The 26,444-nt window shown below is 37.2% G+C and overlaps 1 protein-coding gene across 2 annotated transcripts in view; it reads right to left on the bottom strand.

Annotated features, from left to right (window-relative positions):
- The window catches only part of LOC101622323 (phospholipid-transporting ATPase IB), a 515,968-nt gene that overhangs the window by 135,047 nt on the left and 354,477 nt on the right, over nt 1–26,444 (bottom strand). For both annotated transcript variants that reach the window (XM_004680155.2, XM_012723210.1), the window contains exons 29-33: nt 24,714–24,836; nt 21,992–22,070; nt 6,265–6,326; nt 5,665–5,721; nt 4,202–4,309 (exon numbers count right to left, since the gene is read on the bottom strand). In XM_004680155.2, the coding sequence (XP_004680212.1) occupies nt 4,202–4,309; nt 5,665–5,721; nt 6,265–6,326; nt 21,992–22,070; nt 24,714–24,836 (429 nt within the window). The remainder of the gene's footprint in view (nt 1–4,201; nt 4,310–5,664; nt 5,722–6,264; nt 6,327–21,991; nt 22,071–24,713; nt 24,837–26,444) is intronic.

The following is a 26,444-nucleotide window of genomic DNA, read 5'->3' as shown; positions in this document are numbered from 1 at the left end:
GACATTCAAACAAAAGGGAAGAATAGTCTGAAGATTTATTTAAGTTCAGAAGCTGTGGTCCCACACCAAGTCTGATTCAGTATGTGTGTGTGTGTACATGTGTGTTACATGTATATATTTTTATGGAGGGGAGGTTGTCTTTTTAGCTTTAAGAAGCATTGCATCTAGAACTGATAAAAAGTTAAGAGTCTCTGACCAAGGAACTGTAGTTTAAGCCACAATATTTGTATTTACAAAAGTTCGAAAATAACCAATCATGGGGGGGGGGCGGTGAGCATAATGGCTTATATTTCCCATCAGTTAGGTTGTTATGTGTTAATTAGAGTGGTAATATTAATCTGCTAATTAATTAAATCAGTTTCCTTCACTGGTAAGGAAACTGATGCAGTTTAAGTGATTTGCCAAGATTACAAAGTTGGTTGAGGTAGGACTCTTGAGTTTTAAACTTATGTCAAATCAGATGGCATCCTCTCAGAAGCTCCAAAAGTAAAAAGGTTTAGGAACAACATGAAGAAAAAATACTGACACACTTCCTGACCCAGTTCTAGGTCAAGTTTTTCTCAATTTTCTAATTCAAAATTCTACTAAGCAGGCAACTTTGGGTTAAAGAAAGGTTGAGATTTTCTACCTATAAGCACTGACTTTGGAAATCCATTGTGGAGAAGCTCTTAAGCCATGGTTTTACTATTGGAAAAAAAGAAAATCACATAGAAAAACATCACCACATATTTTCTCTAGCTGAGGATTTTGGCATTAACCAGGACAGACACAAACTGCCTGAGGTTTTTTTTTTTTTAAATTCACTTTTTAGATATAGCTGGGGCCTCGAAAAATGAAAAATCAGGGTGCCTCATAAAAATGTGTAAACATTGCTTATTTTTCAGGAGAACATACAGATGAATTCTTTGATTTTTAAAACTACTGGAATCCTGGTTCCTTGTCTGGTAGGATTTCATGTACCACATCACGAGGTGCTTTAGGGAAGATAAAGACTCTTTGACAGTGGAAAATAGCTCTTATTCTGCAGCCTTGCTTTTCCTCTGCCCTCAAGGGAAAGTCTGCATTCTCCTCCTTGAGAAAAAAACTCCCAGTCTAACGGACAAGACAAAGAAATATTTAATCAAATTAGTTTAGGAAATCCTGGCAGAAACAATGCATCTTTTCACCAGTTTAAAGTGTTATGAACAGACAGAACATATTGTGTGTTGAGTCTGTCTCCACACACTCCAGGGTGAGAAATGCTGTTTGTCTTAGACACTGCTTTCCCTCCAGAGTTCAAAAGAATCATGGTCCTTTGCCAAACTTCTTCTACACTACTTCAGAAAATGGTCTATTAAAAAAAGTCATTGGGAACATTCTTAGTAGTAATGGTGAGGATGAAGAAGCCGTCTGTTCTCAAAGTATCTGTCATTCCTAAGCTTTCACCAATGTCTTAGCCAGCTTGGGATGCTATAACAAAACACCAGAGATGAGATGCTTAACAACAACAGAAATAGATTTATCACAGTTCTAGAGGCTGGAAGACTGAGATCAGTGTCCCCAAATGGTTAGGGTCCAGTGAGGTCCTGCTTCTGGGAAGAACCAATAAAGAACCAAAGGCCTATGCATAGTTTAGGCATATTTTTAGTAGTCCTTAAAGGGTAAACACTTGGTACTCACGCTTCGTGGGTCCAGTTTCTATTGTTTTTTATAAAGACATGTATTTCTTCTGGAGGCAGTTTTAATCACTCTCTATCCAAGATAGTTTAAAAGTGTTAATTTTATTGTATACTGCTCTACCACTTCTCAAAGCATAAACAGCAAAAGACAACAGATGAAAGAGTACTAAAGTTGGTTCTGACATTGTTTTCTGATACCCTGGCCTCCCTAAGAGCCTTCATCTGGTGAAAGACTAAAGGTGACAGACAGCAATTTAAACACAGACCATAGATTACCCAGTCAGGAACCTGTAGCACGAAAATTACCTTAGTCATCTCATCAGCATCTAATGACATCCTCAGTCTCAGTCAGTGATGTTCTGTTTCAAAATATTGTTTGTCTCATGAAACCAACCAACATAAAGGTAAATAAACATGTCATAATTTAAGTAAAAAATAAAAAAGGTTTTATACGTGAGTAAGATTTGATTTAACATTACAATTTCTTTGCTTTGGGGTGGTAGGAATAGCTCATTAAATTTCTTTGAAAAGTCCCCAACTATGACAATTTTATGATAAAGCTGAACCTTTGAATTGCATGAACCAGTTTGCTTATGTGACTCAGTGCAAATGTGGCATGTCGGTGACTGAATGGTATGTTGGGTCTGAATGGTCCCTCTGCTCTTCACAATCAACTTCTTGAGGACAGTGAGCAGCAGACAGCTTAACTCATGCATATTTGACCTGGTGCAAACTTTTACAGAGGAGCCTCAATAGAGATGTCTGGGAGGAACTTTGCCAGCCAGTCATAGCTCAGTATATCTCAACCTGGCAAGTCACGCTCTTCTACTGAGGAACTGCACAATCTGCTACAGCCTCTTCCATTGTCCTGTACAGTAAAATGTCCCAAATGAATGAAATACTCACCAAGTCGAAGCCATTTTTAACCAGAAAGAAGAGAATACTAAGCAAACATTCCAGGTACCAACAACTTAACAAGTGATCCTACTTGTAGGAAATACTTTGCTTGCTTTGTTTTGGGGGGATGAAGCTCATTGATAAGTTACAAGGAAATATAATTGATTTCTTAAATATACAAATATGTTTGTTGCAAAATGCTCCTTCTACACAGTAATCTTCTCAGATCACTCAATATTCTGTACTTTCCTTTAACACTTGGTACTGGAAAAGAACTCTGTGTGTTTTTCTCTGAATCTTACAGAAACTGAAGTTGCACAAGGGGATATACAAGCCCTCCCCTAGAGAAGAGATCTGTCCTGCTTAACATTCCACTTAAAGGGGATCCCTGACAAAACCAAGGGTATCACCTGACTTATTTAACCAGTGAAAGAGGTAAGCAATTTCCCCCTAGTCTGAAGGTAAAATGCTCACTATGCACAGGATTGTTCCAAAAAGACACATTTCCGGGGGAGGAACACCAGCAGAAGTCCCCGAACCACAGTCCTCTTCCCTCCCTGGTTCTGCCTCTAGCGTAACTGACTTCAAGCAAATGTGGACAGAGCCATCACTTAACCAGTGAATCCACCCATGAACCCTTTGCAAACACCTGCCTATAGATCCCAAGGTAAACACATTGGCTTAGACCTGGTGGAAAGACCAGATAGCCCTGGTCAGTGGGGCTTTGGCTATTTTAGACAGGAGATTTATGATTCGGGGAGCCCAGGGAGTAGACTACAGGAGGGTGCTGGCTCTGTGTACCACAGACTTCTCACCCTGTGAAAAGGAACACACCCAGTTAGAGTCAGCCAGAACAGAGGCCCTCTAAAGCACAGTGCCCGTACCAGCTTTCTACTGGAGTCTCAGGGTAGTGCTGGCTATGGGTAGATCTCAGAATGGGGTCTGTAATGGAGTCTGCACAGCTTCATTTGTAGATGGCGAGACTTTGGACCACAGCATCGTCAAGTTCCTCTACAGACCTGACCAATACTACAGGATTCTAAGATCCAGTGTGTCTCAGTGGTGGTGACTCAAACACTGGACAAAGATAATATAAAAGAAAAAAATACACAAAAATGTAAACGAGTTGCAAGGTCTTCAATCTGAACTGCTCTAGTTCAGGAGATGAACAATTAGATTTTCTGGTTAATGAATGATCTGAATTAGTAGGACTAATAGATTTATCTTTGACAGATGATTAATCAGAGTATAATAATACCTTTAATGTTGACACTACAATTAACATGAACACAGGAAAGAATCAAAACATTTCTGGTATACCAACCATCGTGAATAATATATACCAGAATGATGTATAATCAACATGTAATTGATGATGGGCATGGGGATAAGCTGGGTAGGTCCAAGGAATTAAGTGAACAATTATCACAACAGTTAAAATTTCAAACACCATCTTTGTGGACTGTACAACCTCTTCTAAGTGCTTTGATTTTATTGATTTTCCTCCTGATAAATTTTGATGTAAGCAGTTGAAACCAACCTCTCCTGAAGCTCATGGCTGGTTGTCACAAGGTATGGCAGGCCTACATATGGAAAAGCATCATACCACAAACATGGAAATTCTATTCACAATAAATAGCACCGACCTGTCCTTTCATATCTGGAGCAATGGGGATGGTGGGCCAGATGGTGGAGTAGACGCCAAAGAACACCAGCCAGATCAGCATGCTTCCCCAGACAGCCAGGTGACTGAACTGCACAAGAAAACACAGTCAGGTAAGAGGTTTTCTGCTGGTTTCGGGAAGGGTCCTGAGCACACCTGCTAGCTAATCTCTAGCCAAGCTACTTTTCTTTATGGAAAGATTTAAATAACCCACCAATCATTAGTGTTGAACCCTTCCAATGTGGTTGTCTCTGAGTGATTAACAATGAACTAAGTAAGCAGTGGCCACAAATTACCCCCAAATTACCCCAAAAGTAAAAGTACATTTTCTACCAGAGCTGATTTTCCTTTAGACCTATCCCATAGCTTTAGCAGGTCCCTCTTGGGTTCTCTGTGGTGTTTGCTCCAACTTGGAACTATAGTTAAGTGGGTCCTGTTAACCTTGTAAGACAGTGTTGAAGAGACAAGACAGAATATTTGTATTGATCATGTTGAGACTTCCACTGTTCTTCTCATTTTTCAAAGATCTTTTAAAAAGTCTGGAATGGATATTACATCTGAACATCAGTCATTTAAGCATCTATCGAGTTAATTTTTAGTCCTTTTGTCCAATAATATGATGACACTTGACTTCTTCCTTTCATCCACATTTGATCTAATCTACCAGCAAGCTCTGGCAGCTTTTAAAAAAGAAAACAAGCATCCAGAATCTGGCTACTTCTCATTAAGTCTTCCTCTAATCTCCTAGGATAAGCCACCATCCATTGAAACCTGGATTAAAAGCCAGTGTCTCCTAATGACCTTCCTGCTTCCATTCTTATTTCCCAAATCCACCACCATTTTCTAAACACATATTAGCTGAGCATAGTTCTGTGGTCAACAAACCACAGTGACAAAAAAAATCATTGGTTATGATACCCAATGGTGAAAAATAACTCAAAATGTCTAAAATTGGGGACTGATAAATAAGTAATGAGCAATCAATAACACTTTAATCATGAACAATTATGATGTTTTAGAATTATGTCTTAAGATATGGAAAATGGTTATATTTTATGTGAAAAATAAGATCTAAAATTATATATTCTTGAGAGTGTTATTAAAGTCTAAAAGGTAATACAGCAAAGTACAAACAAAGACTCTCTTAAAGAAACCTTTATGGAAATTAACAATTTGCCTTTTTGTCTTTCTGTACAGGCATATAGATACATACACACAAAAATACAATTCTGTATAGAGCATAAACATTTGAAATGAGATGACTGTTAATGGCTTTAAAGTTGTACTAAATTCTAAGCAAATTAACTTTGAATTGCAAATTTGCCCTCATAAAGATTAAACCACAATTTTTGCATATAAAATTTAAAATAAGATGAACAGACAACAAAGAAAAGAAAAAATAAAAAAAATAGGAGACAAAAAAATAAGTGTATGAATGAAACTTACTTTAGTCCAAGCTGTAGTCTCTAAACCAGCCTTGAGACAAACAGTCACAACAACATACTGCGAAGAGAAAGAAGATTTGGGGGAACATATTACCTTCAGGGAGTTATTTTCACTTTCCATAAGACATCCCAAACTCCCCCTTCAGAGGTAGTTGTCCACAGGCAGCTATAATTTGAAAGTGCCATCTTGGTGCTAATTTCCAGACATTACTTTTAAGGAAATACAGTCAGTTTTACTTTAAGAAAAGCCTTCATTCTAGTGATTGTCTCCTCATAAATACTAGTTACTCTTGCTCTTTATTTTTTAGCTCAGAAGACTTGGGAGATTCCTTGATATTGTTTCTTTTACAGGAAGATGGGAAATGGTCATTTCAAGAACAAGGAATCTTTTAATCACATGTAGAGAAACCTTATCTCTGAATAGTCACACACACACACACAAAGAGGTAAGCATTTCTCAACCATTCTGACCTCTAAGGAATCTGTAATATAAAGTTTAATGATGTGAAAAAAATAGTTAAGTTAAAGGCCCTATTTAAAGGGGTTGGAAAGGTGTACCCCACATATCATTTTAAGAATGATTCAGCAGAGATAAACTTACCGTGTAAACAATATTTCCAACAAATAAATAGTCTGTGGCATGACCATTGGATAACACAGTATCTGAAAAATGAAGATGTTACCATTTATTTTCAAAACAGAACACTGCAATGTTTCAGTCCAAATCCAAAAAAAAAGAACTTTAATGTAATATTTTTAAGTTGTATTATCTGTGACTTTTATGCTTCTTTCTAACTCTGAATTTTTTCATCTTCTATTTCCTTCAAACATAACCAGTTTCCAACAAATCAAACAATCAAACACTTGATCCACACTGAAATATACATTTTTTTAAAAAATTAATATCAGTTTCTGTTGGGTTAAAAATGTAAAAGAATAAGAACATATTAATATACCTTTATTAATGCCAGTATTAGATATTTCCCAAGTGCTCATTTGCTATTCATCTTTAATTTTTGCTAAACTGGAGCTATAAGCCAATTAAAGAATACAAAATCACAAATACAAAAAAAAGAAAATCTAAAAACATTATAATACCAGTTCATTATTACTGAACTCTTAATTTTGTAGGTTATTTACTCCTCCAGTTCTTATATACAACTACATGAACTTGTGGAGTCCATAAATTGGAGAAAAACAAGAAATCCAATGAGAAAATCCAGAAAATAGAATTTTCAAGTTTCAATTTTCATGTATTTTTTGCTTTTTCTTTTTAATGATACCTGCTGCAATATACATACCATCACTAAGATAGAACTGATTCATATCTACTAGCCTGCTGTGGAAAGTCCAGCTTTTATCCTGAGAGGTCAAGCCCGTCTTAAGATCAGGAATGGGTTTTCTTTTCTTTTCTTTTTCTTTCTTTATTATTATTATTTTTTAATTTAATACTGTCATTCTCCTTTTTCTCTTTTCTACATAATTTCAGATTTGTGGCCAACAGGCTAATAGCTGATATATACACACACACGTTGGGGGTCATCATTTTACTTACTATCTGATTGTTGAGAAATCTGACTCTTGTAAAGAATTGAGATGTGTTTAGTTTTTTCAAACACCATAATTAAGTTTTATCACTATCACAGGTAGAACCTAATAGATGTAAGTCCCTGAACCCAGCTCCTCAATATACCCTTTCTTCTGATTCTATATTAATAAATTTGTGGGTAAGAAAATATTAATTCACAAAGTGATCTCACAGGCTGCATTAGGTACAGACTTAAACTATGAAATTGCTACAGGAAATTTAAGCATTTTCCTCTGAGAACAGAGATATGACCACTGATTTTAAAAGGAATGAACTCAAAACTTTGGGGAGAGCTGGTAAAAAAAAGTTCTCATGGTTATGTAGGTTTTACTGAAAGGGAAGGAAAGGGAAAAGTTTAAAAAGTAACACAAAGAAGCAACAATTTTTTAGCAACAATTCATAAATAACATGCTATTCAAAACTGTGGGCCCCATTTTTTAAGTAACTGGCCTTTAGCTTGTTTTAATAATAAATGCAATACTTTAAAAGGCATGCCTCAAATAAGAAACACTTACGATGAGACAAGTCTATAATAGATTATATTGACAGGGGTAAAATTATTATTTTCATTAACACAGCAAAGATTGACGTCTACTTTATACCAGATACCACTGTGAAACTAGGGAGGCAGAGACCCGGGTTTTCATAGAGCTCACATTATAGTGATGAAGACAGAACATAAATACACTAATAGATATACAATAAGATGTCTGGTACATCTTATAGTACAACGAAGAAGTACAAAGTAGGGGAGTGAAATAAAAGGTGACTATTTCACTCTGTATTTTAGATGGGGAGTTCAGGAAAAAAAAATATTTTGAGGCAGTCACAGTTGAGAGATCTGAATAGTATGAGGGAGTAAGTAAGTGAGTTATCTAGGGGAAAAGTGTTTGTTTCAGGCAGAGTGTAGAGAAATTGCCAGTGGCCTAAATATAGAAAGCAGTGATGAGCTCAAAGATAAGAGTGATCAGTTTGCCCGGAGACATCAGGAGAAGGAAAATTAAAGTAAATTATCATACAGAGGAGGCAAATTAATGTAAGCCATGGTAAGGAGTCTGAATTTCTTGGTTGACATAAGAAGTCATTGGGTATTCTGAACAGAAAATGACCTGTTATAACTTATACTCTTAAAGGAAGAGACCAGATTTTTCTGGGAGAATTTGTCTTAGATGACCAAGAATAGAAGTTTGGAAATGACTAATGATTCATCCAGAATGGTGATTGTGGTGACATGTAGAGCTATGTGCAATATGAAATAAAAATTCAGTTCTTACTAGAGGATGGAGAATAAGGAACTATTTCTTAATGTGTATAGAATTTCAGTTTGGCTTATTAAAAAAATGGAATAGATAATGGTGATGGTTGCACACCATTCTGAATGCAATTAATGCTTCTGAATTGTATTCTTAAAATGGCTGAAATGCCAACCTTTATGTTATAAATATTTTAACTCAAAAAATTACCAAAAAATGGATTATAGGAAAAAACCTATAAACGCAAAGGATAAAATGTTAAGAGTAAATTAAGATTCACTCTTTGATTTGAAATGGTTTTTAAAATATGACAACAAAAAATAGATAAATTGGACCTCATTAAAATTAGAAACAACCTATAGCATGGAGAAATCATTTGCAAATATGTATGTGATAAGGAACTTGTATCCAGAACATAAGAGAAATTTTAAAACTCAGCAATAAAAGACAACCCATTGAGGAAAAGATCTGGATAGATATTTTTCCAAAGGAAATATATAACTGTCAATACGCATGAAGATAGTTGCTCAGTATCTTTAGCTAATAAGAAAATACAAGATCAAAATCATGAGATACCACTTAACATGCATTAAGATAGCTATAAGTAGATAAAAACAAGAAATTAAAACCCTCATACATTGTTAATGGGAGTAAAATAGCACAGCCACTTTGGAAGCTGTCAGGTAACTTCTTTAAATGTTATACCTAGTTACAGTATGACCCAGCAATTCTACTCCTAGAGACATAATCAACAGACATGAAAACATATGAAAAATACAAAAATTTGTACATCAATGTTTACAGAAGCATTCTTCATAATAGCCCATGTTCATTAAATAGTGAATAGATAGAATGTGGCATAGTCATACAACAGAATATCATTCAACAGTGACTGGAATGAACTGTGATCCATGCTACATTGTGGATGAATCTTGGAAAAACCTGTGTTACATGGAAGAAGCCAGTTATAGAGAACATATATTGTGTGATTTCATTTATATGAAATGTCCAGGTTAGGCAATTCTATAGAGCTTGAAAGTAGATTAGTAATTGACAGAAGTTGAGGTTGTTTGAGGCAGGGATGGAGAAGAATAGGGTGTGATTGCTGTTAAGTATATGGGGAGTTCTTTTAGAAGTGAAGAAAATGTTAGAAAATTAATTAAAGTAACAATTATAGAAATGTACTAAAACCGGCCCTCCCTGGTGGCGCAGCGGGTTAAAGCACAGCACTGAGAATCTAAAGCCACTTCCTCATGAGTTTGATTCCCGCCTGCCCCGGAGGTGACCACATGGCGTGGCAGACCTCTCCTGACCCGCCCGCTGCTCCCCTCAGCAGTGTACTTTGTCCATCTGCCTGTTCTGCTCCCCACTCTGTCTCTGGTGAAGCCTCTCACCGCCCCTGAGCCTCTGGCCTGTACCCCAGTTCTGTATGCACAAATAAATAAATCTTTAAAAAAAAAAATTAAAAAAATAAAAAAAGAAATGTACTAAAACCACAGAATTGTACACTTACTGTGGGTAACTCATACGGCATGTAAATTACATATCAAGAAAGTTGTTATTTAAAATATTCAACTCCTTAGGCATGTTTTACTGCTCAATGACTACATGTAGTAGAGACTCATATTCTAGGCAGCATAGACATAAAACATCCCATCACCACATAGAAAGTTCTACTGGACAAATGTTGGAGGTGATCAGAAGTGACGGAAATTGACATATTTTTTGAATGTACAGATGACAGGATTTATTTGTCATTTAGATGTGGGGATGGAGTAGCATGTAAGGACTTAAGAGTGATATCCAGGCTTTTGGCCTACCTAGGTGAATGATGGTGTAATTAACTTGAAATCAGAAACTTTGGTCCTGGCCATGTTCATAGAGCACCACAGAAAAACAGAGGAGCATGTGAATACTTGGTACCAAATGGCCAAACTTTATTTCATTATTGTATTCTTAAATTGAGGTAACATTGGTTTATTGATTGATTGATTGATTTTTGTATTTTGGAAAATACAAAATATATTCCTGTGCTGCTTCCACAGTAATCCCACCACCAAAGCATCCAGAGTCCTCCACCACAGAGTCCACTGTGTTCCCTTCCCACTTTGTGCTCACCGAATTCTCTTTTGCACCAACTGATAAGACTTTTAAATTCACAATAGGAATAGATAGGAAGGAAGCCAGGTGCTAAGAACAGAAGGATGCTTCGGAAAGTGAGGTGGAGCAAAGGAGATGGGTTAGTAGAAAGAATAAAAGAACTTATTCCACATTCTGAGTGTCAGTTCCTATATCTGTAAAATGTGTCTTTATAGCAGACAGATGATGATCACTAAAGTTCGTTTCAGACAGAAAAACTAAGAATCTAAGGTCCATTTCTTAGCTACCTATCTGTTAAAAACAGATTTTGTAAGGGTAGAGACTCCATGTCTCAGGTTTTCTTCTTTTACCAGTTAGTTTAAGATGTGTTTCCTAGTCTCAGTTTCATTCTATGTGTTCATGAATGCAGAATAGACATTTAAATTGAGAAGAGTAATGATCTCAGTTCCTTTAGGTTCTAGTTGAATTAAGCCCTCACAGAATCTAGAGAAAACAGATCAGATGAAAGTTAAAAGTAGTAAGTTGAAAATCAAAGTTTATAACTAGGGCTTGACAACTTTTTGAATTTCCTTTTAATATCAGTATTTCAAATTTTGGATTTTTCAAGTACTACACAAATTAAATATACAAACATTTGTTTAATGTGGAGGGTTTAGAAATGTATTATATTTCATGGATATACACAAAATAAAGAGAAAATTGTTAGGCATACTAGGAAAGCCAACTTGAAAATAGATAGCACTGTCACTATGTGACAGGCACTGTTCTAAGAAATTTACACATTAAATTATGTATACTAATGTATACTTACTGTAATGTAATGTATAGGTAATACTCTAGTATATGCAATACTATTATACTATTTTTAGTGCTACTAATATGTAATGGTATTTTAATCCTCTAACAGCTATATGAAATAGCATTTTTATCTGAATATTTAAGATGAGAAAACTGGGGCATGAAAAGAAGTAACATACAAAGTTCACACAGTTAGTAAGCAACTGAACATGTTATAAATAAGACTTGGTTTCACAAGCTGAGTTAGCAAAATGGGCCCAAAGAATAAAACAAAACGACTTCAATGAAAAATAACTTGACTGAGAAGTTCTCTTCTGAAATACCAACACCTAAAGGGAAGAAACTTTCTAGAAGAGAATTGAGATGGACAGAATTCCAAATTTTCCACCAAATCAGAAGATGCATATATATACATATAGTGCAAAAATTGAGGACCAATGGTAATCCCTTGAGAAACCTAAATTATTCTGAGGTTGGGTGGCATTGCATCAGTCCAGAGTTCCTCAATGTCATAATATGACACGTCCCAGACTTCTTTGTTATGTGTGGCTGTCCTGTGCATCCTTGGCTTCTACCTACTAGATGTGGGAGTATATACCCCTTAGTCATGACAACCAAAATTGTTTCCAGACATTGTCAAACATCCCAAGGGTGGGGGCAAAGTCATCTAGATTGGGAGCAAACACAAAAGAGAAGCTGGAATAATACAGAGAATGCACTCAGAAATAGGAGGATTTCATGTCTACAGGGAAGCCCTTGTCTCCAGTCAGGCCGAAGGGAGAATGTGGTAGGCCCTCACTGTTCACATAAGGACAGAACTACCCACGATGTTTTAGTACAAAGGATGCTATTCACAAAGCTCAGTGACTTTTATTATGATAGTTGTTATTTGTGTGTGTGTGTGTGTGTGTGTGTATATCATTCTTCATTTTGTACATTTTTTCATCTCGGCTGTAATCTCTGGATTTCCTACCACCAATTCACCCATATGCCATTGCCATAGTTCCGTGTATTCTTCCTGCCCAAGTTTTGATCCTATTCTCCTCTCTACCCCCTGCACCCCTATGTTTATTGCTATTCTATTTACAATAGGGAAGATGTTGGAATCAATCCAAATGCCCAGAAATAGATAAATGGATCAAGAAGATGTGGTACATATACACAATGGAATATTACTCAGCATCCAATAAAGATAAACTCATGCCTTTTGCAGCAGCTGGGATGGAGCTAGAAGGGACTATGGTTAGTGAAATAAGCCAGAAAGAAAAAGAAAAATACTGGATGGTTTCATTCATAGCAGGAATGTAAGGGCTCAGAAAATAATAATAATAAAAACAATTGTAATAAAGTGAAAATGAAAAACAATGAACAACTGTAAACCAGAGCTCAGTGACTTTTAAGGAGCGCAAGCTCTTAGATTATGTCAGGGCTGAGAGCTAATGTAGGAAAAGAGCAGCATGTGGAGCTCCTGCAAGTTCTGTCTGGCAACTTGACAGGCACAGTAGAAGGGCATGTCACAGCTGCAACTTCTAGAGTTTTATAAGTGAATTGTTTCTAGTTTGTCATGATAATAAAATGCTGCCCTCATTAAATATAAGGTTTACATTTGAGGTAATTTGAATAACATAAGGCAATTTTTAGGGAAGACAAGATAAACCTAATATTTCAGTTCATTTTGGAGGGATAACTCAACATTGCACTCCAGGTTATGATTAGGAAAGAGTCTTCCCTTCCCCAGTTTAAAGCAATACCATATGGAAATAATTTATTTCTTTGAAGGAAAAACTCCCAAACCAACTTGAGATTCTGGGACATGGCAAGAACTTCTGGAAAGATAGTATCCTTTAAACAAGTCACAAGTCATCACTCCTCACACCCTGTTGGGGATTCCCATGAATAGACTGTTCCTCTACGAATTATATTTCAAGTGTTTTAGAAGTAGATACTCTTGGGTATCATTCCTTATTTACATATTCCAATACTGTAACCCCAAACCAGAAAATAGGAAATCATTTGTGGATTAGTGCATTAATATTTTTAACTTTCTTAATTTTAACAATATTGTCATGATTCTTCTCTGCCATTCAGGACACATCTTTCCCATAGTCTAATTGATTTGTTTATATTTTATATATAAAAAAATCTCAAGTGAATTAATTTTGATTAGAATTAACCTTCAAACCAAGGTGAGTACTTGGGTTTTCCAAGCCAGGCTTCAGAACAATTTTTAATCCCCATCTGTGTAAATGGCAGTAAGAACAATACTTCTGACAAAGCAGCCAGGGTGGGTAGAGATGGATACTGAAGAGGAGAGCTGCAGTAAGAGGAAAATCAGGACAAAAAATGGACATCAGCCTGCTGAGAGGATGGGGAGGGGCCACCTGCCTTAGGGAGGGAGACTAGAGCCAGGTGGATATGGGGTTGGGGGTGGGTGGGTAGGGAGTTATGCCAGAATGGTGAGGGGGACCAAAGCATGCAAGGCTCTAAAAAGTTCCCTATAAAAGAGGCCCATTAAAACTGCATTTGGAGAAAGGTGATCTCACCAAACCTTTGTTTTTCTATTTTACCCAGCCTAGTGCTCAGCACTTTCTAGGGGAGACCCACCATTAAGCAAGTAAAGGCTTAATGGAGGAGGGGAGAGGTAAGAAGGATTAAGTTGCCTCTTGTTTCAGTATTCAACCAAACTTGAGTTCAGTTAGTCTTTTGCAAATAGAGGATCACATTTACCTAGGTGAGGGTTGCAATGTCCCTCTGCCAAGAGTTGGCCAGTCCCAAAGCCCACAGACTAAAGAACCTAAACTAGTAGGTTCTTTAAGCTAGTAGGTTCTAAATGTGACTCTAAACTGAGTCACGTATACAATATCTGATCATGAAGACATGTGATATAAAACCTACTATCACTATGGTGTTTATTTTTATACATCAGAAGTGTTACAAAACGAAAGAGTTTGAGACACCAATGGATAGCATTTGTTTAGAGTTCAATACAATAGTACTGCTTTAGTATCAACTGACTCAAAGTAGTGGTTGAGCCTGTTTTACCAGATTTATATTATTTGCAAAATCTGGTTGGAGCCAGGGACAACACAATATAGGATTAGTCAAATGAGGTTTGAAAACATAGTCACTAAAACAGAACTGTGAACAACTGCTACTAAACCACATAGCCCCTCCAAATTATTAGCGTTATCACCAAAATGTTAAATGCAAAGACCTCTTTGAAAATATTGGTGGAAAAGTATATAATTTATAAGAAAAAGAGTCATTTTCTAAATGCAGAGAATAAGGAATTATTTTTCAGAATATTCCAGAGGATTAGGGAAAGAATAATTCCAAATGATACCATTTCATAAAGATGCCATTCCAATTAAAGAATCTTTAAAAAGAATACATCTCTCAACTAACAAGCAAAAGATGTTTCAGAAATGGCTGTGATAAAAAGCAAAACTAAAGATAGTAAAAGACAGTGTTTAATACTCAAAAAACAGATGGGCTAAATTTCTATGGGTAATTTTAATGTAGTAAGAATTCAAGGAACACCTCAAGTGGAAATTACAGAAATTTCAGCCACATGTGACTTAGAGGGGAGAATTAACATGGAGTAGGCACCATTCCCGTGACACCAGGCATTTGCCAAGAATTTTGACAAGCCAGCAATGCCAAGTTTCTGCTGCTTCCCCTCTCCCATCAGAATGCTTTGCGAACTTTGAAAAGCACTAGTTCAGAACAGCACTAATTCCAGAATATTAATAATGTCTTCTTTCCCCACTTCAGTTTCTCTTAGGACTCTGGAGCTAAAGAAGAGATACTATGTCAGCCACTTGCTATTAGATTAATATCAAAGGTAAAAATACATGCCAATAGCTAATTGAATAGCTAATTTACAAGTAAATTTTTTGAACTCAGGTTGTTCATATGCCTGACCTGAATTTACTATCATTGAAGCTATTCTTTCTACTTCTAACATGATACACTCATGGAGAAAAAAATTATTTTTTGCTTTCTGTGTAAAAATAATACAAAATATTGGAAAGAACTTATACAAGTATTAGAGATTATAATTACATTTATATCTAGTGCTGCATTAAGTTTCTGGTTATGTAAGACCAGTTTCATTAGAAGTACATCACAATAGTTAGTAATTTCTTAGAGCTATAAAATCTAGTATGTAAAATTTCCTGAATTTTCTCTCCTGGATTTCTGCTGGGTAAAGTTAAGGGCAAAAACTAAACTCTCAGTTGTTTTTCTTTTTAAATTTTGTTTATTAACAACAGATTTTAAAATGGAAGTAGAAATGCTTAAAAATAAACTTGACTGAAAATGTCAGTAATACAGTGAGGCCACAGATTTTTTTTTCCTTTCTCTCAGATGCAAAACTAAATAATTTCCCACTAACTTCCTACATCAGGTCCTATGACCAGTTTTTGTCAATCGGATGTGAGTAGAAGTGACGGGTCACTACCTGCCAGAGATAGTTAAAAGCAAATAGTCCTCCCCTTGACTCTCCCTGCCTGGTGATAAGGCTAAGAGTGAACTCATAGGCCATGAACAAAATGGAGTCCCACTTATTGAAACAAACCCAGAATTTGCTTTTATCAGGTCTGGTTAGATGCAAAGGCATGGAAATAATTGTCATAAAGGAAGACTAGTTTTTGCCTTAACTTTATCCAATCTATAAAATCCTAGTCATTCAGGACCATTTGGGAGAGTACCAGGGTCAGGCAGGAGGCAGCTTGAGGGGAATGAGACAGGGGAGAGCATGACCCAGAAACTTTGCTGGGGTGTTCATGAAAGGAACACTTAAGGTAGGGTAGGTATGTTGTATAGTTTAGGAATGAACAGTTTGAATATTTTGGATATTTGATAGTTTGAATGGGTAACTAGAGGTGTTTTCAGCAGGGAGGAATATTGGTTTGGAGTGTCAGAGCTTGATAAAGTAGATGACTGGGGACTTGGGCTTTGGACTGGTTATTCTGTGAATCAAAGACATGCTTGCAGGAGAGTTATTTCCTCTCTCTAGGAATTTGCTATTCTTAGGAGAGTAAGTGTGTCCAGGATAAAGGCCCCAAATACAGAACATCAAGAAGGAAAATAGTCAATACATCCATGAAAAATGCATCTTTCACTTGATGGTGACACAAGAAATAATACTTTATAGAGATAAGATTCTAAGATTTGGGATTCTTTGTTAGAGCAGTTATTCCTACCCCACTGAACACATGTCTCTTGAACTTCTTGCTAAAGTAATGAGAGCAAAATCTGGGAACTGGCTTACACTTATAATATTACACACAATTGTTTAAAACACATGTAATACAGCACTTATTAAAGAGACGTTAAAGCATAAATATTTAACTGAACGAAAACAGTGGCACTTTCCACTAATTCTGTTTCCAAGCAACAGTGCCTTCAGATGTGAGAGGCAAAACATCATCAGCACTTTACCTTACTGATTTGTTCTGTTTAAAACAAGTCAAAATAGGAAGAAGTAGTTTGGATTTGGAAATCCAGTTTCATGGTAAGTACATCACAACTGAGTTAGTAATTTGTTAGAGTTATGAAACCTAGCTTCATTTCTATAAATGTAAAAGGGTCCCAGACTGTTTTGTCTTTCTAGTTCTTAGTCAGCAAGTTCCATTTACTTCACTTGTAGGCTTCATTGATATGTGATCAACCACCACATGCTCCTGTCCTCTCGGCAGTTTTCCCCAGGAGACAGATGCCGAAATTGTCCATGGCAATGTGGTTACATTAAAATGAATCAGATGTATAGGTCTGATGAAACCTATCACTAGCTTCCACTAAATGTATACTACAATAGACATACTAATTCCCCAAAGCCCCAAAGTGTCTCATTTCTTTGTCTCTATCCTTATTATCCCAACACACTGTCTCACAACCCTATCTCTTTCCTCTTCCATCTTCATATGCTTCTCTTGAAACCCTTCTCATCAACTGCTATTCCAACAACCCGAAACCCTTTCCTTCCACTCTTTATCTCACTCACTCATCTTTCAACTCTGCTATCACATCCTCCAGGAAGCAATCCTAAGAGCCAGACGAGATTAGCTTTTAGGAATATACTATATTTGCTCTGGACCTTCTTTTGTAATATGGTTTGTTCAAGTCTGCATACTATAGATGTGAGTTCCATGAGGGAGAGAACTTGCTTGTAATGCACACTGCTGTGTGTCTAGTATTGTCCTGGCCTAGAGAAAAATACTCATTTATGTGTGTTGTGTGTATGAATGAATGAATGAATAAATGAATTTATGAAGTTACAATCTCAGAGAATACTAGTACTCTTCCCAAACTTAGTTTAATATGAAACATTGTAAGTCATCAGAATTGATAAAATAGTCAAGTGTATAATATAGGTCAATGATAATTTAAACTAAAATGACCTACAATTCCACAGGAAGAGGGAAGTATGCTTCATTTTATATCTGTGTCCCATTACTTGTTTATAAAATGTGCCTGATCTTATAATAACACACTTATTAAAAAATATAAAATAGCTTTTTCTAAAAATGTTGAAAAACCTCACTGCTTAATTAGTGCCAGTATAGGAAGTATTAGTTTTCTCTCCTGAAACAAGATGGAATGGTTTCCACAGTGTGGACTGTGAGAAAAAGAGCATTTTTTTAAGGAATTTTTCTCTGTTGGTAAGTATATTCTTTTTTTTTTCCCCCATCACCATCCTCTTAAATTTCACTTTTAAAAAATCTGAAATTTTCTTTTTGAAAATCAAAGCTGATGTTATTATTTTGCCAACAGCCACATTCCACTTCAAAAAAGGTTGCTCAAATACACAGACTGAATACACCAATGGAAAACTTGAGTGCAGCCTGATACCAAGGCCCTTGAGGGGTTTCAGTCCCTGCAAAGGTGGATACCTCTGGTCTTAACCTAAAATCACTTTCAGATCAAAGGGTGGGTGTGCCAGGTTAGGCCATGGAAGTATGTATAAGGCTGTGATGGTTGGAAGAAATCTGATGTACTGAATTATTTGAGTGGCAAAAAATTATTTTAAAGCTTGAAATGAATTATCACAAACTCCAAAATTTTTGTGAACTCTATCCAAAACCACACAAAAGTAAGCAAAGGAAAATTCTTGGAAGCTCTCTAAGAAATGAACAATGTGCTCACACCTCAAAAATATTTTTTCCCAACAATTATGTGCCCAAAGTGAGTATCACTGATACCTAAGCCTCTCTCCATGGGTTGTGGAGAATTTCTTCAAGGACAGTGGAGAGTAAAAGCCACCATCTTTGTATTATAATCCACAAAGTGTCAAAGAAAGCAATGTTGGAGTTTATTCAGGACTTTGAGTATATGTTGGTGTCTGTCTGACGGACAGATTCAGGTAGCTCTTGGCGGTGGAGGGAGTCATATAGTTACTCTTTTATTAGATCAGGGCCTCCTATTAGATGCCTTGCCACTTGATCACATAGAGGTGCCATGTTTCTATGTGTCTTTTGGTGAGGTGAATACATCCTTCTAAATGGCAACTGAAAGTGTAATAAGAACTCATTTATGTCTAGGACAGTAAATCAGGACACATAAATAATTCAATCAGCTGCTGGGTCCTGGTCTTTCCAAATCTGCAGTCTTTCTTGATTTCTACCACTGACGTCCCCCTCCACCACCAAACCCTCTCCTCCCACTCCTACCCCACCTTAAAATCCAAGTTTTTGCCAAACCCTATGTAAGATCAATCTTCCCTTCTTCAGACCCCAATCCCATCATGTAACTCCCACCTCAACCCCTTCACTGAGAATAAGGTCCCACTTGAGTTTTAGTGATCTGGCCATCACCTACCTTATTTGCTTCCCCTTTCTGCTAGTGACCCTTCTCTCCATGCTGTACCTGTCTTGACTGGGAGGTGTTGATGCTGATCCCAGAAGTTGTAAATGTGTAAATGTATGTGGATATGTTTTGGTTTACAATTACACAATGTGTAATTGTATGTGGACATGTTTTGATTTATAATTTCACAAGGACTGGGAAAGGGGGAGGTAAGGGTACCAATGTTTACTCTCAGGAGCCAGGGGTGTTTAGGGTGCTGAAACTTGTCAGTCTGGGCAAAGTCTCAGGTCCAGAGCCCCGATGAGAAATGCTGCCTCCAGCTTCTCAGTTTCCTCAGCAGCACGTATCTGATGTGACTGCATTGTACTGGCCAAGGAGGTTCCCTTTCTCATCACACATTATCATCTTTTTCCTTGAAGAGCCTTCCTTGATCCACTAGACTTGATTGTGTCCCTGTATTATAAATCCTACCTGCTGCCTGTAGCATGCAGGTGCTAGTGTTCTTGCCACCAGATTTCCTTTGATCATTTTCCTGCCATGACACGATAGATTTTCCCAGATTGCTCTGATGACAACATTCCTTGATCTTAATTCTATATTGACTCATCAATGCCCATTAAGGCCCAGTATCTTAACCTTACATTCAAAGCCCTCTACACTGCAGTTTTCGACTACCTTCCAAATGTATATGTAATATAATATAAGTACACATGACTTGATCTGTATTAAACTATGACAGTTATTTTCTACCATGTACTGGCATTATCCATGTTTAAGTCTAAATTCCCATAAGACTACAAACTTTTTGAAAGTAAGACTCATGCTTATTCACTGATTTGTCACTCTTAGAATCTACTACAAGTGTCTTAGGCATACACAAGACATGAGTGAAAAAAGGATAACGGACAGTAATGTAATCATTTTGCTCTGTATTAGTAGGCAGACTCTAGAAGTGAATTGTAAAATATTCAATTTGTTAAAGAAAGTCAACTGATGAACAAGAACACCAATATTCTTTGTTGTTCTATGTGCTAAATTTACAAATAAACTTAGTATTTACAATTGATTTCACTTTTGATAGCTTATTCAATTGATTAATTTGCATCATATTTACATCAAAATTAAGAGAAAATTTCTATGCTGAGGTTTAATATAATAAAATAATGATATTGACAATAGTGGTGATAATAATAAAGATAGATAAAAAAGTCACCCCACTGATTGACTGTTAGACAAACTGCCAAATTTGAGAGAACCAGAAAGGGGTGGCATAAACTCACATGAAATTAACTTGGGGATAAGTCTCAGGCAAATTAGTAATTCTTGGGAGTTGATCTGCTTTTAAACACAGACTACCTTAGGTAATGGATTTGCACAAAGGAATCTAGGTAAACTGCTAACAATGCACCCTAAACTACAAATCACCATCAAAGCATATAATAACAACTCCACAATTCGAAAACTGTTGTCTTTACTGTAAAATGAGCCCATGCTAGTTCCTTCTGAAGCAGATAAATAAATGACTGTCTTGTAAAACTTCCGAGAGTCTGAAGATAAGTACTTTGGAGTTTGGAACATAGTGCAGTGTCTACATGAGAAAGGTAATGGGGTCTGCAGTTAGGATCTGTGGTCAGTCCATGCTGGCTATTCACCAGCTCTTCCTAAGTACAAAACTCTAGGCTTATGCACAAGAGGAAAACTACCAAAACTGCTCTTACATAAATCAGATTTACATCTTGTTACAAGGCCATCCTATTGCTACGATGACTCTTCCACTTGCAAAGCCTTACTCACAAAACCATTTCAAAAGAAATCAAACCCACCGTGCATACAGCTGAATCATAAGGCAGCTTTAGAGTTGACAGAAAGTGATTCACTAGAATGCTCCTTCTGGGGGTTTGGCTAAAAATAAAAAAATTTTATTTTCTAATCTAGGAATTTAGGAACTTTCAAAGGAAAAGGAGGTCTGATATAATGGAAAGAATAAGTCACAGGGTATAATAAGCTGATTGTGCATTTTCTGTCAGTATTTAACAATTTTAAGAAAATGAAGGAGGGTGAATCATTTGTTTGAAGTACAAACACACTGAAACAGAAAAAAACTTGGAAAAATCCTATTGTGAGAACTTTTGAACAACATTTGGAGTAATTTTTTCCCCAGCGGAATTATAACCATCTGAGAAGGATAACAGAGTAACAACTTCATGATACTATCATTTTCTGAGACTAAAAGCTCTGTCTATCTTTTAAGAGGCAACTGCTTGGTTGTTTTAAGAAGTATGAACAAATATAGTAACACATCTCACTTTTCTAGGAAAAACTAAAAACAATAGAATTATTTCTCAAACAAACTTTGTTTGAAAAGCTCTCTGTCAAGGAAGGTAAAACTCTTCCAGAACTAGATGGAAGAATAAATAGGAGTTGAGTAAGCTCAAGTAACTTATAGAAAAACTACAAACTCATAGATAAGATACACTGATGTTTCATTATACTACAGAGCTTTTCTTCAAGATCCTGGCCTTAACAGTTACTAAAAATTAAATCCTAATATTAGAAGCTCTTCAGGCAACTGGAGAGAAAATGGATTTTGAGAGCTAGAGAGTATGAAACCTACAAGCCATAAGTAGAGACTAGCTCTCATTAGATTTTGGGTTTGTTTTTCTTCTGAAACTTGTTCTTGTGATCACTTGTTCTGTGGATCTGGGGGGAAAAACTGTGAACAACTGGCACCAGAGGGACTACAAAGCTACTTGCTGACAGTTGAAATCATGAAGCGTTACCATGCTCCAGCGCTTTCATGGGAAACCAGAAGAGGATGAGGGAGTGGACCAAGGCGTTGATGCAGTGACCCCAGAAAACCTAAGGGAAAACAAACCAAGGGAGTCAGAAGTGGCCCACAACTCTTGACCTCTGCGTAACTCAACAAACGTCGCATTGTAAAGGATGCTGGCTGTGCACTGCTCAGCTCCAGAAGTAGCTTATTATTCTTGACGTTAAAAAAAAAATAAAACACTTTCCTCATTTCTACATTACAAATGACTAGGCTGGTTTTAGATAATATATTAGTACAAGGCCTAAATATATATACTCATATATACAGACTAATATACAATCTATTCTCATTTGAAAAATGAATTATGATTGATTTTTCTTTAGAATCGTAAGAAAGGCAGTACAATTTTACAGTCATCCAGAAAGGGGTATTAAGTAAAAACTGTTCATCAGAGACTGAAACTGCACTGTTTGAAGGTGTTAAAACACTTTAAATGTAAATTCTTATATGATATCCTCATTCTTTTCTTTCATTCCTAAAAATCCCTCCCATTAAAACTTTTAATGCTCAGGATTTTGGTTAATATCATGCACCTTTTAAAATTCTCTTTATTTTAACAAACACTTGAAAGGTCAAGCAAAGGGACACAAGTTTTATTTTTTAATAAGCTGTAGTTTCATAAATGCCTTTCAATCACCTTTTACATCACTGAGAAGACACTGATAAAGTTAGGTTAAACTTATTTAAAAATATACAGATTATTCTGGAAATTGTAATACAGCTGGATCTTAAGTAGTGCTGTGCTAAGAGGAAAAAAATTTAAGACAATGGGATTTTCTGAATCTCTGTACCACAAACAATAAAAAATCCTTCAGGGTGCTTGTAAGTTTCAGTGTATGCTCAGCTCTATTGCTTTTTGAATGGGCCCACTTGCTAATAACTTCTCAATTTATACAGCTTTTGCATTCAAACTATAGAAAACAGATGTGCTTTACATGGATAATGCAGAAAAATAGGTCGTATTTCCCATCGCTGGAATCACGGTAGAGAAGGACTATTACAATTAGTTAAGTCTCCTTGTGTGTGGAAAACACTGGGACCAACAGGAACCTTTTTACTGTTTCCTGCTTTGGACATGTCTGCTGTGCATTCCAAAGAAAAAGGCAGCCTTGGAGGAAGGTAATGGTACCACCCAGCTCTAAAGGAAGCATTGAGTAGTGATGTATTCTATGGAGGACCTTCTACACCATCCTTACTCCATGCCCAGAAAATACTTAAGCAAATCAACACACTATATTTTAAGGGACCGGGGCTACAGACTCTGTTTAAACTTCCTAACCCTGTTCTACACAAACAACTAAGACAGAAATACAGCAATGAGGCCATGTCCACCTCTTCCCCTCCTGCAGGGTGCCAAGCACATGTCTCCTTTCTGGCAGTGGCTCTCAACAGCCACATTCTTAGGTGCAACTGGCAGGATGGTGAGGCCTCTTTTACCTGTCACAACTGCAGAATCCCTAGCTCCTGCTTGGGTCTTCTCAAGATTGCTAGACTTCTTTTTTTTTTTTGGTCAAGATATCATTAAATAATATTTTCAACATATTTTTAGTACGGAGCTAATGAAAGGTGTGTGGCATAGCTAGCAAGGAGGGAAAGCTACATCTTTTTTTTTTTTTTTCTTTTCTTTCAGATTTGTGTATACAGAACTGGGGGACAGGCCAGAGGCACAGGGGCGGTGAGAGGATTCACCAGAGTCAAGAGTGGTCAGCAGAACAGGCAGATGGATGAAGGACACTGCTGAGGGGAGCAGAGGGCGAGACAGGAGAGGTCTGCCGCGCCATGTGGGTCACCTCTAGCAGCTGCTGCTAGCTTCCAGTGCTGCATCCTAACCCACTGATCCACCAGGGTGGGCCAGGATTGGCTAGACTTTTAGTCAAGATGCTTTCTCTCTTCTTTGTCTCTAGACAGAAAAAAATGTGCCTATGACTGACTTAATCCCTGTGTTCAGATCTGGTTAATTTTACTCAGTAGCTAAGGAAACAATCTCTTTTCAATGACTAACCAAGCAAAAGGGCTCACTTAAGCAATATCCTGGCCTGATACCACGCAGGCCTTTCTGAAAGGCAGCAGGGAGGGGTCTCCACCTTTGCATGATCCCAAGCAAACCAGGGTCATGAGTGTGCTGGTCACTGTGATGTCACAGGCACATGTGGGTAAGAGGGTAGAGCAGACAATAGCTGGGACAGCAAGAAGCATCACAGGCAATGTAGAAACTTCCTTTCTCATGTGGTATCTTGACCTTACTGGACTATTATGTTGGGAGAGTCTTATAGTCTCAGTACTTTTCAAGCATTCTCTTTAAAACTTCAGCTTTGGGCCCTCCCTGGTGGTGCAGCGGGTAAAGCACAGCACTAAGAAGCTAAAGCCACTTCAGCATGAGTTCCATCCCCACCCCGGCGGTGACCCACATGGTGCAGCAGACCTCTCCTGACCCGCCCGCTGCTCCCCTCAGCAGTGTGTTTCTTCAGTCAGCCTGTTCTGCTCCCCACTCTGTCTCTTGTGAATCCTCTCACTGCCCCTGTACCTTTGGCCTGTACCCTAGTTCTGTATGCACAAATAAATAAATCTTTAAAAAAAAAATAAACCAGTTTTCTCAGAGGCAGTAACCTACAGTTGGAAGAGAAAAGGGCAGCACTTAAAATTTTTTGAGGTGAAAATATTCCATTTACCTTTGTATTGAAGCCTTCAGCATTCTGTGTAATTTTGTAGAGTTGGGGAAACCTGAGCATGCTCTCCTGAGTACAAGATCTCTCGAAGATTCCCAGAGTGAAGGGCGGTAATGCTGTGAAAATCTGTGTGGAGAACAGTCATTAAAAGAGGCCTTTGTCCTTTTCACTAAACACAGTTGAAGCATTTCAATTCTATGGAATGATGACTTAATTTCCAGTCAAGTCCAAACCTGAGGTTCAATGATTCACAACTGTCCAGACACCCTCCAAACAAAGAAATAAAGGAAAAGCCATTTTCAACTGTTACTTCATCACATAAAATGAATATATCGAACAGTAAAAACATCATAAATATCTGATGTGCCAAGAAAGCAGCTTAAATCAACAACTACCTTCCTTTACAAAATGAACACTGATTTAGTGTCACACCACAGCAAGCTTCGTGAAACGTTGTGTTTTCTGTTAGTGCCTGTGGAGGCACAATTTTACAACTTCCCATCCTGGTTTTATACTCAAATTTCAGGAAGCACAATCAACTTCATCCATTCATTTATTTGACAGGCATTTACTGAGAATGAATTATGGGCCAGATACTGTGATAAGCACTAGGAATATAGAGATTTAAAAAGAAGGACAAGAAGCAGATCCCTGACCTCTCAGAACTCCGCCTACTGCAGGGTGGGGGTGGGGCAGTGGGTGACAGACAGACAAATAAACATATAGAACAGGGCTCTGTACAATTACTCATGGGGGGAGGGTGTAGAACATGGAAGAACCAGGAAGGGATTTCTAACTAAAGAGCTTCTGAGCTGTGTGTGTTGAACCCATGGGTTCTGGCAGATGATCGGGGATGTAAGTAAGAGGGACACAGAAGAAACACTCATGAAAAGCACAGCCCTTACAAAGCATGGAGGCAGGAACAAGCCACACATATTTTGGGGAAAATCTAAGATTTCCAGGTGATTGCCAAATACACTCGTTTGTGTATTGGCTTTCTATTGCCCTATAATAGCTGTTTATTTTTACAGGATCAGAATAGCATATACTTACAGAATTGAGGCTACTAAAAAAGAAGGGAAAATGAAGATGAGAATGGGGGAGTGGATCTATGATGAAGGAGTATGGGTATTTTGGTGGTGAATGTGGTGTGGAGACATGTGTCTGGGGAAACTTGTGCCCTTAAACCACTGTTGTAAACCAATGTTGACTGAGGAAGAGCTTCTAAGTGTTTAACTGTGGTTATGGACATTCTTTGGAGTTTCCTATGTTATTATTATTATTATTGTTAAGAATTATTTATTTATGCTCACAGAAACAGGGTACAGGGCAGAGGTGCAAGGGCATTGAGAGAATTCACCAGAGACAGAGTGGGGAGGAGAACAGGCTGACTGACAAAGTACATTGCTGAGGGGAGCAGTGGGCAGGACAGGGGAGGTCTGCCAAGCCATGTGGATCATCTCTGGGGCCAGGGATTGAACTCACACTGAAGTGGCTGCGCCTAGTATGTCTTTACTGGATCTCTTTTGGGTGTTCTAGATATACCATAATCATATGTGAACATATTTACATGACTATTTTTTGTATGTAGATTTACAGAAGCATATTAATTACCTTTTCTCCCTAGTATTTGTAGTACTCATTGAATTTTGCAGGAACTGGCTAAAAATTCCACAAGAATGTTGAATAATGTAGTGAAGGCAGCATCCCTGTCAAATTTCTCAATTAAAAATG

The sequence above is a fragment of the Condylura cristata genome, unplaced genomic scaffold (genome assembly GCF_000260355.1).
Source record: "Condylura cristata isolate star-nosed mole 26May11 unplaced genomic scaffold, ConCri1.0 scaffold00010, whole genome shotgun sequence".
Classification (NCBI taxonomy): Eukaryota; Metazoa; Chordata; class Mammalia; order Eulipotyphla; family Talpidae; genus Condylura; species Condylura cristata.
The sequence above is the reverse complement of the archived record's forward strand: the minus strand, read 5'-3'. Positions and strand labels throughout refer to the sequence as shown.